The sequence below is a fragment of the Hyperolius riggenbachi genome, chromosome 7, assembly GCF_040937935.1.
Source record: "Hyperolius riggenbachi isolate aHypRig1 chromosome 7, aHypRig1.pri, whole genome shotgun sequence".
Classification (NCBI taxonomy): Eukaryota; Metazoa; Chordata; class Amphibia; order Anura; family Hyperoliidae; genus Hyperolius; species Hyperolius riggenbachi.
In genome coordinates this window covers 171,064,144-171,076,613 of record NC_090652.1, presented here as the reverse complement: position 1 = coordinate 171,076,613, position 12,470 = coordinate 171,064,144, and the positions used below count along the sequence as shown (strand labels likewise).

Here is a 12,470-nt window from a genome sequence, read left to right as displayed (position 1 = left end):
CAACGCTCCCCTCGCTCCCTGCCGTTGGGTCCCGCTCATCAGCCACAGCTCCCGGTACTGGCCGACTCTCCTGACCCGGACATACTGCGCCGCGCATGCGCAGTATGTCCTGTAATCTTCGCTGCTGGCGTCGCATCATGACGCCAGAAGTACAGACACTCCCCCGCCTCCTGCGTGTGCGCTCCAGCGGCTCCACATGCTAGCTTTATTGTGGAGCCGCTGGAGCGCACACGGAGGAGGCGGGGGGAGTGTCCGTACTTCTGGCGTCATGATGCGACGCCAGAAGCGAAGATTACAGGACATACTGCGCATGCGTGGCGCAGTATGTCCGGGTCAGGAGAGTCGGCCAGTACCGGGAGCTGTGGCTGACGAGTGGGACCCGACAGCAGGGAGCGAGGGGAGCGGTGAGTATGTCCTTTTCTTTCCCTACACATTGCAGGTTTTATCTTTCCGCTGCCTTTCAGGCTGCAGTATCCTTTAAGTCTGAAATGCTTTCTTTGATGTGTTCTCTCCCCTAGGCTCTGCTTGGCTGCCACAAAAATTCTACATGGGACTCATAACATAACGATTGGTATCATTGACAAATCAATATTTGATTGGTTATTTTGTGAAAATATAAAAAAGAAATTTTTTTTAGTGTTATACATGTTCTGGGGTGGACTGACCTCAGTGATTTTGCTGGGGTAGACACTTATGTGTAGTTCCCCAGAAGTTTTGAAAAATGCTTGTTCCTTAATGTATTTTGGATCATGTGATTATTCTTTGTTCCTGTGGGTGGGGTATTTAAGTGTCACTGGTAATGGGTGTGGTACACCTGAGGAACGGCGACGGCCGAAACATGTCGTGTACCTTGTCATGCTTGGTTTGCTGTGAATACAGTAGTTGAAAAAGCCTTCTGAGTGCGGTTTCTATTTTCTATGGTCTATAAAAGAAAGTGGTGCCTAAGAGATACAGTAATTTGAGAAATATAGTAGAGAAAGTTAAGGTCTGAGAATTGCTAAGTAAAGGTGGACATTATTTTGGAGCCATTTACCAACCAAAGAACTGCACAAGTTGTTTCAGTGCCATATGGAAGAGAACCACAAACACCCTAAGGTTTTGCTGAGCAAGATAGTTTGGACTTGGCAGCAAGGGACTGAGACTGTGTAGGAACTGAATTGCTCAGTAGACCTGTCCCTGCCCAAGCCCCTATACCTCAGTAAATGGTACTGTAATCAAAAGTGTTGAATTTAAAAGTGGTTGATGATTGTAAGAAAAGACGACCTGTTGTAGCTCAATTATATGTAAAAGTGTTTTTGTAACCTAACCTTTTTATCCCGCGGCTTTTACCAATGCACCGGCTGTGAAGAGGAGAAGATTGTATTTTTGACCTGTGATGTGCAAGGAAAGTGTATATTTGTGTTGAGTTATACTGGTTGAGTGAAGTTACCAGTTGACCATTGTTACGGTCACAAAAAAATCCTTGATATTCACATCTGAGTCAGTGTCTGGTGGATTCCTCTCAGCTGGGTCTGAACGCTAAGGATAAATCAGGTTACACCTGTTTCTATGATGGCAGAGTCCTGTGAGCCGGTCAGGAGCCGATTTAATTGGCTCCTGGCCATGTTTATCTATGTAAGCAACTCCTATAGGCTTCCATTAGGCTCCTGACCGGCTCACATGGCTCTGCTGTCATAGAGACAGCAGAGTGGATGTCCTGAGGATCCCGGCGTTCGGCATGTATATGCAGCAATTCGTTGGGATTCCGTCATTATTGTACCAGCGGTCTCTGGTCCTTAAGGGGGCAGAGAACATTGGTACTTAAGTGGTTAATTAAAAAATGTGTTTGAGTATTTTTGGGAGTGTGGGGGCTAAACCGTTAATTTTAAATGTAATAAATTGTATTATTTAAATAAAAATTTATGTAGATGGAGTTTTACTATTTGGCCACGAGGTGGCCACAGTCAAACATTTTTATTTTTTTTAGTCCTGTAAGTGAGCACTGTCGCTTCCAGGAAGTGAAGGGAGGACGGGAAACTTTTTTTCTCTTTAGAAAGATTGCGGATTCTGAAAGAAGCCGTCGGTCTTTCTAACGTGGACCTAAATGAATGAATGGGAACTGTGTTCCCATTTATTAATCTCCGGGCTAACAGGCGGCGGCACGGGAGCTCGGAGCAGCACAGTAGCAGCTTTTTGAACATAGCAACTACATCCAAAAGGCGAAAGTAGTTACGCACCCCCTAATATTAACCCCATCCTGACACCGAATCCGGTCTTCTCCCCTTAACCCATTCCTGACACCTAATGCTAAAGGACAACTAAAGTGTCACAGAGGTGCCTGGCTCTTCTACTGGCCACATATGCTATTGCCTGATGAAGCGGGATCAAACCTGCGAAAGGCGTTGCATATTTGGAGTTCATAAATAAAAATATACTGACCGTCTTAACTACAGTCGTTGTGTGTCTAAAATAAAATCTTCTATGAACTCACCATACACCTAACGGAATACCTTGGGGTTTCTTCTTTCTAAAATGGGGTCCCTTGTGGGGTTCCTGTTGCCTCTTAGATGACAGGTTGTATTGGCACTGAAGTGCAGGAAGCGCAGGATGTTCTCAAATCGTGACCTGGACATGGCAGCAGAGAACATGGGCATGTGATGTATTGGGTGCGTAGACCAATAAGACCGCAATACATTCTTTTTGACTAGACCCATGTTAAGGAGAAGGCCCCACAAAATGTTACGTTCGGAAACTTGGGAGTGGATTCCACTGAAAAGGCTGGCATGGTAGCTTCCTGGATTGGCGGTTGCGTATTGTGTGGCATAACAGTTGGTTTCAGCCACAATTAAGTCGTAGAGACCAGCAGTGATCAGAAGAAAAAAATTCTGTCACTGAGATGGGGCGGGTGAGGGTTTGGCCGGGTGATCAGAAGCCAGCAGGGGGCAGATTAGGGCCTGATCTGATGGATAGGAGTGCTAGGGGGTGACAGGAGGGGATTGATGGGTGTCTCAGGGGGTGATTAGAGGGGAGAATAGATGCAATCAATGCACTGGGGAGGTGATCGGAAGGGGGTTTGAGGGGGGTCTGAGGGTTTAGCCGAGCGATCAGGAGCCCACACGGGGCAAATTAGGGCCTGATCTGATGGGTAGGTGTGCCAGGGGGTGACAGGAAGTGATTGATGGGTGTCTCAGGGTGTGATTAGAAGGGGGAATAGATGCAAGCAATGCACTGGCGAGGTGATTGGGGGGGGGGGGGGTGATTGGGTGCCCGCAAGGGGCAGAGGAGGGTCTGATCTGATGGGTATGATGGGTAGCAGTGACAGGTGGTGATTGATGGGTGATCAGTGGGTGATTAGAGGGGAGAACAGATGTAAATAATGCACTGGGGAGGTGATCGGGGTACCCGCAAGGGGCAGATTAGGATCTGATCTGATGGGTAGCAATGACAGGTGGTGACAGGGGGTAACGGGTGATTGATAGGTGATCAGGGTGTGATTAGTGGGGAGAATAGATGCAAGCAATGCACTGGCGAGGTGATCAGGGGGGTCTGAGGGCGATCTGAGGGTGTGGGCGGGTAATTGGGTGCCCGCAAGGGGCAGATTAGGGTCTGATCTGATGGATATCAGTGACAGGGGGTGATTGATGGGTGATCAGTGGGTGATTAGAGGGGAAAACAGATGTAAACCATGCACTTGGGAGGTGATCTGAGGGCGGGTCTGCAGGCGATCTGAAGGCGTGGGTGGGTGATCAGGTGCCCACAAGGGGCAGATTAGGGTCAGATCTGATGGTTGGCAGTGACAGGTGGTGATTGATGAGTGATTGACAGGTGATCAGTGGGTGATTACAGGGGAGAATAGATGTATACAGTACACGGGGGGGGCTGATTAGGAGCCCCCAGGGGGCAGTTTAGGGCCTAATCTAAAAAGTAGCATTGACAGTGACAGGGGGTGATTGATGGTCGATTACAGGGGTGGCTGGGTGCAAACAGGGGTCTGAGGGGGTGATCGGGGGGGGGGGGGTCTGAGGGGTGCTGTGGGCGATCAGGGGGGGGGGGGGATCAGTGCTCTGTTGTGCTTACTAGGGGGGCTGCCTTCTGCCCTGTTGGTCCCTCGATCACTGGGACCACCAGGGCAGGAGGCAGCCTGTATAATACACTTTGTATACATTACAAATTTTATTATACACTTTGCATGTGGTGGATTGGGGGTTAACAACCCGCCGGCGCTTCTAAATAGCCGGCGGGTTGACGTCACGGGTGGGCGGAGCCTAATGCCGGTGGATGCGCGCATCTATGCGTGCGATCCCTGGCTAATTAGTCCCCTAGGTGCCGCTGCAGATCGGAGTTAGGCGGTCCTGGGGGTGCCACTTTGTCGACGCCCATCGGTGGTGGGCGGTCGTCAAGTGGTTAAGCAATACCAGTTGCCTGGCTATCCTGCTGATCCTCTGCCTCATTTAGACCCTGAACAAGCATTTGCAGATCAGGTGTTTCAGACATTTTTGTCAGATCTGAAAAGATTAGCTGCATGCTTATTTCTGGGGTGATTCAAACACTACTGCAGCTAAATAGACCAGCAAGGCTGCCAATCAACTGGTATGGTTTAAAAGGAAGTAAATATAGCTGCCTCCATATACTTCTCACTCCAGGTTGCCTTTAAATTTTCCACAAATTTTATATCTCCCTTCTTGTCGGTCATAGCCCTCTATTTACTTCTGCACGTGCTTTTGCGTGGTGGACTAATAACGATTTTCATATAGTTAAGCACATGCTTGGCCCCTTGGGTATACTTATCTGGGCTTATCTCCAGCAGAAACATTTGACCCTGCCTGTAGAAGAGTTTAGATATATGCAAATTAAGCATTGGTTGACCTCCTTTTCTATATTTCATGTACTCATTTTTTTTATTTCCATTCAAGATGATACTGAAGCGTATGGTTCATCTTCCATTCAAGGAGATGGAAGGAGTGAGTAGATGGCAGTTTGAGGTATATAGACCTGACAGAATCTACAAACTACAGTTAACTATGCTAACAAGAAAAGTATAATGCATAACGTATTGTGAGGTCTTCTCTGTTTCTAAAGCCAATAAGATTTAACTGTCCATTTCTATTATTTTGACTACAGTAATGAGTATTGTACTTAATATGGTCAATTGCTGATATTTCTGTTTTATATGTTTATTTTGTTTATTTTAACCACTTCACCGCCAAGGGTTTTTCCCCTTAAAAAAACCAGAGCAATTTTCAACAGTCAGCGCTCCTTCCATTATAATTTTATTACTACTTATCACAACAAAACAATCTATATCTTGTTTTTTCACCATCAATTAGGCTTTCTTTGGGGGCTAATTTTGCTAAGAATTATTTTATTTTAAATGCGTTTTAACAGGAAAAATAAGAAAAAAGAATGGAAAAAAAAAAAATCATTATTTCTCAGTTTTCGGCCATTACAGTTTTAAAGCGGAGTGAAACCCAGCATTTCTTCTTTGCTCTAAAAGATTATTTACAGCATATTATATACTACCACCATTTTTTTTTACTAGAACAGCATTCAAAGGGTTAAACACAGGACGTTACAAGTTCCCTGCCGGGCAAGTGCATCCGAACTGGAGATAATGTTATCTTGCGTTTACGTAATTGTATCAAGTGATGAATGTGACACATTCTCTGACTGTGCAGACTCTCCTGAACACAGACAGACACTCAGAAAGTATTTCTGCTTAAATTAAAAGATGAATAAACCGGTTATGAATAAAATGCAAAGTCAGCTCTCAGAGCAATAAAAGTGTACTTTGGGAACTTGTAATTTCTAAATGAATAATAATACTTATGCACAAAAGCAAATATGATAATTGTATGGCATATAAAAAAGGGGGGTTGGTTGAGCGAGCAGGAAGGGACATAGTACATAGGTCCCTGCACACGGAGATATAGCATTTTGCAGGGATGTAGTTACTCATACCAGGGGAGGGGGAAGTGATCAAATAGAAATGTCAGTTGTATCCAACTTGCAACTGAACCAATCAAATAAACTTCCTGTTCATTTGGATTGGATCAATTTTAAGTGTATTTAATTTACATTCAATGATATGCTAAAAATTCTGATCTGCATGCAATTCAAAATGAACACATCTATCTACTTAACAGCAATAGCAACATTAAAGAAGCAGCAGACTATAACTTTATAGTCAACTTTGGTAAGCCAAACAAGTTATAATCATAAAAGGATCCATGTCAGCTGGATTCTGAAAATGATCAATTTACTCCTCTACTGAAAATCTATCATGAAGTACTAACTGAAGCAGCACTCAATACTATTAGACTTGAGCAGAAATCTGAATGAAAATCAAATATCCCATTAGAATTAGCAGTACAAATCTATGAAATCCTTCTCTGAAATAATATGATATACAGCAACTCCCAGTGACAGTTATAAATTATTTTGAACATTTTATTACTTTAACATTGTTCAATCTGTAAATGCATTCCACAAACAAGACTATTCTGTGAAATGTTTTATCGACTTACCGCTGCTATCACACTGTTCTCTGACACAAAGGTGACACTCAAGAGAGGCAGGAATTCAGTCTTCAATTGCATAATACTGCAAGGTGCAGAAAAAGAATTATATATACACACATATGTAAACACACATATACTGGCTAGTCACAGCATAGTTGTATTGTTAGAAGATGCAGAACTATTGCTAATGGATGCTGCTAGATTTCAGCGGTTCCACACCTCCCAGCTTTCTGAGGAGAAAAGGAAGAATATTTCATCAAGCACTATATTAGGTCAAGATACGGGAGGGGAGTAAGATATATCTGTATCCCACATGCAACTGTTTCAAATAGGTAAAAACAAACAAATCATTCAATTAATATGCAAGAAGCAACTTTTAACACAATGAAAAAAAAATAGATCGGTGACACAATTTGTAATGAGGTATGGCCAAATTAGAACTGGCATGGTTGATGGGAGATTAAAGGACAGGTCAAAGGACAAAAAACAAAAACACTTATCTGGGGCTTCCTCCAGCCCCTGGCAGCAAATATATCCCTCACTGCAGCTCCAGTGTACCGGGGTAGCCTCCGTTGCAGATGCCGACTTTTCCAGATCGGCATCTTCTGCGACTGTGTGAGCCGCCCCCGCACCCATGGCCTTGAGTGCCTGCACAGAACGCTCCTGGCCACGGCTGCACGCTCGCTCAGTCGCAGAAGATGCCAACCTGGCAAATTCGGCATCTGCAACGGAGAGGACCTCGGGACACCGGAGCAGCGTTGAGTGTCAACATTGGGTGTAAAGGACCACCCTTTGTGGGACGTAAAGTTTTTTTGTCCTTTCCGAAAGGACTTTTTCCAATTATTAAAACAATTCTGTCCCCTGTGTGCCCGCTCTGTCCTGTGCCTCCGCATCCATCCCCTGTGTATATGTCTAGTGAACAGCTTGTACTGATGATGGACGCAATTAGTACAAGCCTTTCACTAGAGGGAGAAGTGCGGAGGAGAAGAGGTCAGCTATCCCCACTGGCACTGCTGGAGAGGTAAGGCACAGCTGCCGCTACACTCTATACATATACACGGGGAGCTGGGACATGGAGGAGGGGAGTGCAAGACAGAGTGGGCACACAGGGGACACCTTGGAACAAAAGTGAGGACAGAAGGGGGCCCCTGGGGACAGAAGGAGACACCTGCGGACATAAGGAAGGACAGAAGGGGACACCTGGGGGCTGAAGGGGGGGGGGGGGGATACCTGGAGACAGAAGGGGACACCTGGGAGGACAGAAGGAGGACACAGGAGGATACCAATTGTGGGAAAACATCTACAAGACGCTCCTGGAACATGGATGCACCAGGTTTAGTAAATCTATTTTTTCCCTGGTTTTTGCCCTCTGAGCCTAGATGCGGCTTATATTCCAAGCGCCAGACTATATATGGCAAGTTATTAACCCTAGCCCCACCAATCTTTGCATCACCAGAACAGAGATTTCGTTTTCAAACAAGCTCTCTATTACAGACGGTTTCTTATTTTCAGTCTTGGTATGCTAAGCATTTCTCTGCTGTTGGAATAAGGCCCAGTGCATTGTTGTTTCATTAGTGTGACCTTCAGCTTTAAGTTATTGTGCCACCTAACATGTATGCATAAATTTAAATCTGGATTACTGAACATTACACCATTTCCATTTTATTTGAGCAATAAAATGTTTAAATAAATAAATGTAAGTGTAAGGCCCCTTTTCCACAAGCAATCGCTAGCTATTGCGATTCAGCAAAAGTACAAAATTGCGCAGCGATTTCCTGATGTTTGCGATCGCGATTTTGCTATGCTATGCACTGCATAGCAAAATCGCGGCAATAATCGTTCCGCCGCACGATCGCGATTAGGCAAAAAAACGAATCGTGGTAGTGGAAATGACCTACCGCGAGTCCTATGTTAAAAGCAAACTGTAGCAATTTGGAAAATCACTAGCGGTTTGCGATTCCGCAAACGCTATAGTGGAAAAGGGCCCTGAATGAGTTTTATCCATCTAGTCAGGATTATACAGTCTATATTCAACATGTACATTCCCTGTAAAACTAGGTTTGAACCAAAACGCCCCAATATCTGTGAGATATCCCCATATACCTAATAAGATGCTAATCTTTTTCAGGCTAATAGGAGTTTTCCAGGGGAATCTCATTGATTATAGTAGTCCAGATTAACCACCCTGGCGTTCTATTAAGATCGCCAGGGCAGCTGCATGAGGGTTTTTTTTAAATAAAAAAAAAAATATTTCATGCAGCCAACTGAAAGTTGGCTGCATGAAAGCCCACTAGATGGCGCTCCGGAGGCGTTCTTCTGATCGCCTCCGGCGCCCGGAATAAACAAGGAAGGCCGCAATGAGCGGCCTTCCTTGTTTTGCTTAGATCGTCGCCATAGCGACGAGCGGAGTGACGTCATGGACGTCAGCCGACGTCCTGACGTCTGCCGCCTCCGATCCAGCCCTTAGCGCTGGCCGGAACTATTTGTTCCGGCTGCGCAGGGCTCAGGCGGCTGGGGGGACCCTCTTTCGCCGCTGCTCGCGGCGGATCGCCGCAGAGCGGCGGCGATCGGGCAGCACACGCGGCTGGCAAAGTGCCGGCTGCGTGTGCTGCTCTTTATTTCAGGTAAATCGGCCCAGCAGGGCCTGAGCGGCACCCTCTGGCGGTAATGGACGAGCTGAGCTCGTCCATACCGCTAAGGTGGTTAAGAGTGGGTGAGTCAAATCATCCAATAACCAATTAAAATAACAATTACAACATATTAAAATGTTACATATCAAAAGAGCAACATTATCACATAGCCATTGCACAGTCAATACAATGAATAGAAGATAGTTCCCAATATGGGCAATTCAGATTCGGAATAATGTCCCTTAAATGTGGTCACACCTTTATAATTCAGTGGAGACCCAGTGGGGACCCTTGTATCTATATATACCGTATTTTTCTGACTATAAGACGCTCCGGACTATAAGACGCACATGGTCATCAGAGGGCACCAGTACGGAAGCCTCTGAGGACTGCCGCTACAGCGGCTGAAGACAGTGTTCTCCCCAGGCTCTTTTAGCCGGGTGCTCCACCCGGCTAGTTTTGGTGAACACCCGGCTGTTATCAGCTCACCTCTTCCTATGCTGTAAGCAGAGTTGCACACAGAAGCACCAGCCCTGCATTCTCTCATCTTGCCCCACCCGGCTACATTTTCATGCCACCCGGCTGGAAAAAAAATTCTGGGGAGAACACTGGAAGACGTACATCTCTGCCGGCCCGGGATTATGCAGACAGGTAAATCATAGCCAGGCGCAGCATCCCAGAGCATTACAGAGGCTGCTGCTATGCCGTTTGAGAGCAATGAGTATCAGGTGGAGGAAGGGACAGGATACCAGCCAAAACGAATATCATTATTTCCATTCATAACAGCAACTGCTGCTATGCTGCTTGGGAGCAGTTAGAATCGCAAGGATATGGGGCTGAGGAAGGGGCAGGATCGCAGCCAGGAAGAGTCTTTACATTCATCACATCGGTTGCCGTTATGCTGCTCGTTAAAGTGACTCTGTAACAAAAATTACAACGTTTTTTCTACCATCCTACAAGTTCCTAAACCTATTCTAATGTGTTCTGGCTCACTGCAGCACTTTGTACTATTACAGTCTCTGTAATAAATCAATGTATCTTTCCCCTGTCAGACTTGTCGGCCTGTGTCTGGAAGGCTGCCAAGTTCTTCAGTGCTGGTCTGTTCCTCTATGCACACTCTAGTGTGTGTTTTATTTACATAAGCCAGCAGCTTCTCTGCTATCTTATCAGTAATAGAAGAGAGCTGGATAAAAATCCTCCTCTGTGAAAGTAGCTGGTTGACACATACTGAGGGATTACAAACACAGGCACAGGCAGAGCTGTCTGCAGGAAGCCTGTAATGTTCAGTGCATGAGAGAAGAAAGGGACAGAAGGTAAACACACAAATGATCTTTTGAGATTCAAAAGGAAAGCTGTATACAGCCTGCTTATGTATGGATGTATTTTCTATGTGTGGACATATTGTACATCAATCTACTTCCTGTTTTGGTGGCCATTTTGTTTGTTTATAAACAAACTTTTTAAAACTGTTTTTGACTACTTTTAATGCGGCGGGGAGCGGCGAAATTGTGACAGAGGGTAATAGGAGATGTCCCCTAACACACTGGTATGTTTACTTTTGTGCGATTTTAACAATACAGATTCTCTTTAACACATGGGATCGCACTGCTGTTGCCTCCCCACCGCGGACGTCATTTAAAGAGAATCTGTATTGTTAAAATCGCACAAAAGTAAACATACCAGTGTGTTAGGGGACATCTCCTATTACCCTCTGTCACAATTTCACCGCTCCCCGCCGCATTAAAAGTAGTCAAAAACAGTTTTTAAAAGTTTGTTTATAAACAAACAAAATGGCCACCAAAACAGGAAGTAGGTTGATGTACAGCATGTCCACACATAGAAAATACATCCATACACAAGCATGCTGTATACAGCCTTACTTCTGAATCTCAAGAGATCACTTGTGTGTGTTTACCTTCTGTCCCCAGCTTCTCTCATGCACTGAACATTACAGGCTTCCTGCAGACAGCTCTGCCTATGTCGTTAATTCCTCAGTATGTGACAGACCAGCTCCTTTCACAGCCTCCAGAGGAGGATTTTTATCCAGCTCTCTTCTATCACTGATAAGATAGCAGAGAAGCTGCTGGCTTATGTAAATAAAACACACACTGGAGTGTGCATAGAGGAACAGTTCAACACTGAAGAACTTGGCAGCCTTCCAGACACAGGCCGACAAGTCTGACAGGGGAAAGATATATTGATTTATTACAGAGATGGTTATAGTAGAAAGAGCTACAGTGAGCCAGAACAGATTAGAATAGGTTTAGGAACTTGTAGGATGGTAGAAAAAACGTTGTAATTTTTGTTACAGAGTCACTTTAAGGCACAAAGGATACAATCACTCGGATTGGTAAAAATTGCCACATTCGGACTATAAGACGCACCCACCTTTTCTCCCAATTTTTGGGGGAGAAAAAGTGCATCTTATAGTCCAAAAAATATGGTATATTCATACACGGTTTTGTATAATTATTGTATAATGCTGAGATAAATACTCAATTGTCTCGCCACGTTTCGTGAACATCAAACCAAATGTCGTTCACTTCTTCAGCATTTTTTCTCCCCGGCTAAGTAGATATAATGTGTGATTGGCTGAAATCCCTTTACATGTTCTAGAGTAGCCTATGATCTTTAATAATTTTATCAAGCCATCCAGACCAGTGTGGTCATCTTCAAAGTGAACACAAATAAATGGCTATCCATAAATACATAACCTCATTATATATAGTTTTGATAACTCACTCGTGTGCAATGCATGCCAATTATGTCTGCCTGTCTGCATGGTAGATATTCGACCCTCTTAAGCTGGAATTTTAATTGACTCCCGTATAAGTCTACCCAGCAAAATTAATGGCTGCACTTTATGCAGAGGCGTCATTTACCCCTCCTGGGCCCAAAGTATTGAAGCCATTAACCTCTCCTGTCCCTTAAAGTGAGTGAAGCATACAAAAAAAACCCAGATACTTTCCTTAGGAGAGGGAAGGTTCTGGGTACTACAGAGCCTTCCTGTTCTCCTCGTGTTGTCCTCGTTCCCCCACAGGCTCCTCCGTTTGAATCTCCCGCCGCTGGAGACTGCAGAAGTCTTCGGAATTGCTTGGGCTCCCGAAGACCGGTGGCTCTGTACTGCGCGAGTGTGTGAGAAATGGTGTTCGCGAGGGCACTCGTGTGTGCCCAAAGCCAGCCCAACACTGAAGAGAGCATTTTCTGACCGATCCCCCCCTGCCCCTTTCCATGTTAACTGTTACATTTTCTTTATCAAGTGTTACTTACTATTGGGTAAATTGCTGCAAATGGGAATGTCACTAATAGTACACAGGAGTGTGCGTCACGAGTGCGCTAGCTC

The 12,470-nt window shown here is 45.0% G+C and overlaps 1 protein-coding gene across 1 annotated transcript in view; it reads right to left on the bottom strand.

Annotated features, from left to right (window-relative positions):
- Nucleotides 1-12,470, bottom strand: part of ARPC1A (actin related protein 2/3 complex subunit 1A) — a 77,301-nt gene that overhangs the window by 14,448 nt on the left and 50,383 nt on the right. Inside the window, exon 7 of the mRNA XM_068244884.1 lies at nucleotides 6,504-6,579. Coding sequence (XP_068100985.1) covers nucleotides 6,504-6,579 — 76 coding nt within the window. The remainder of the gene's footprint in view (nucleotides 1-6,503; nucleotides 6,580-12,470) is intronic.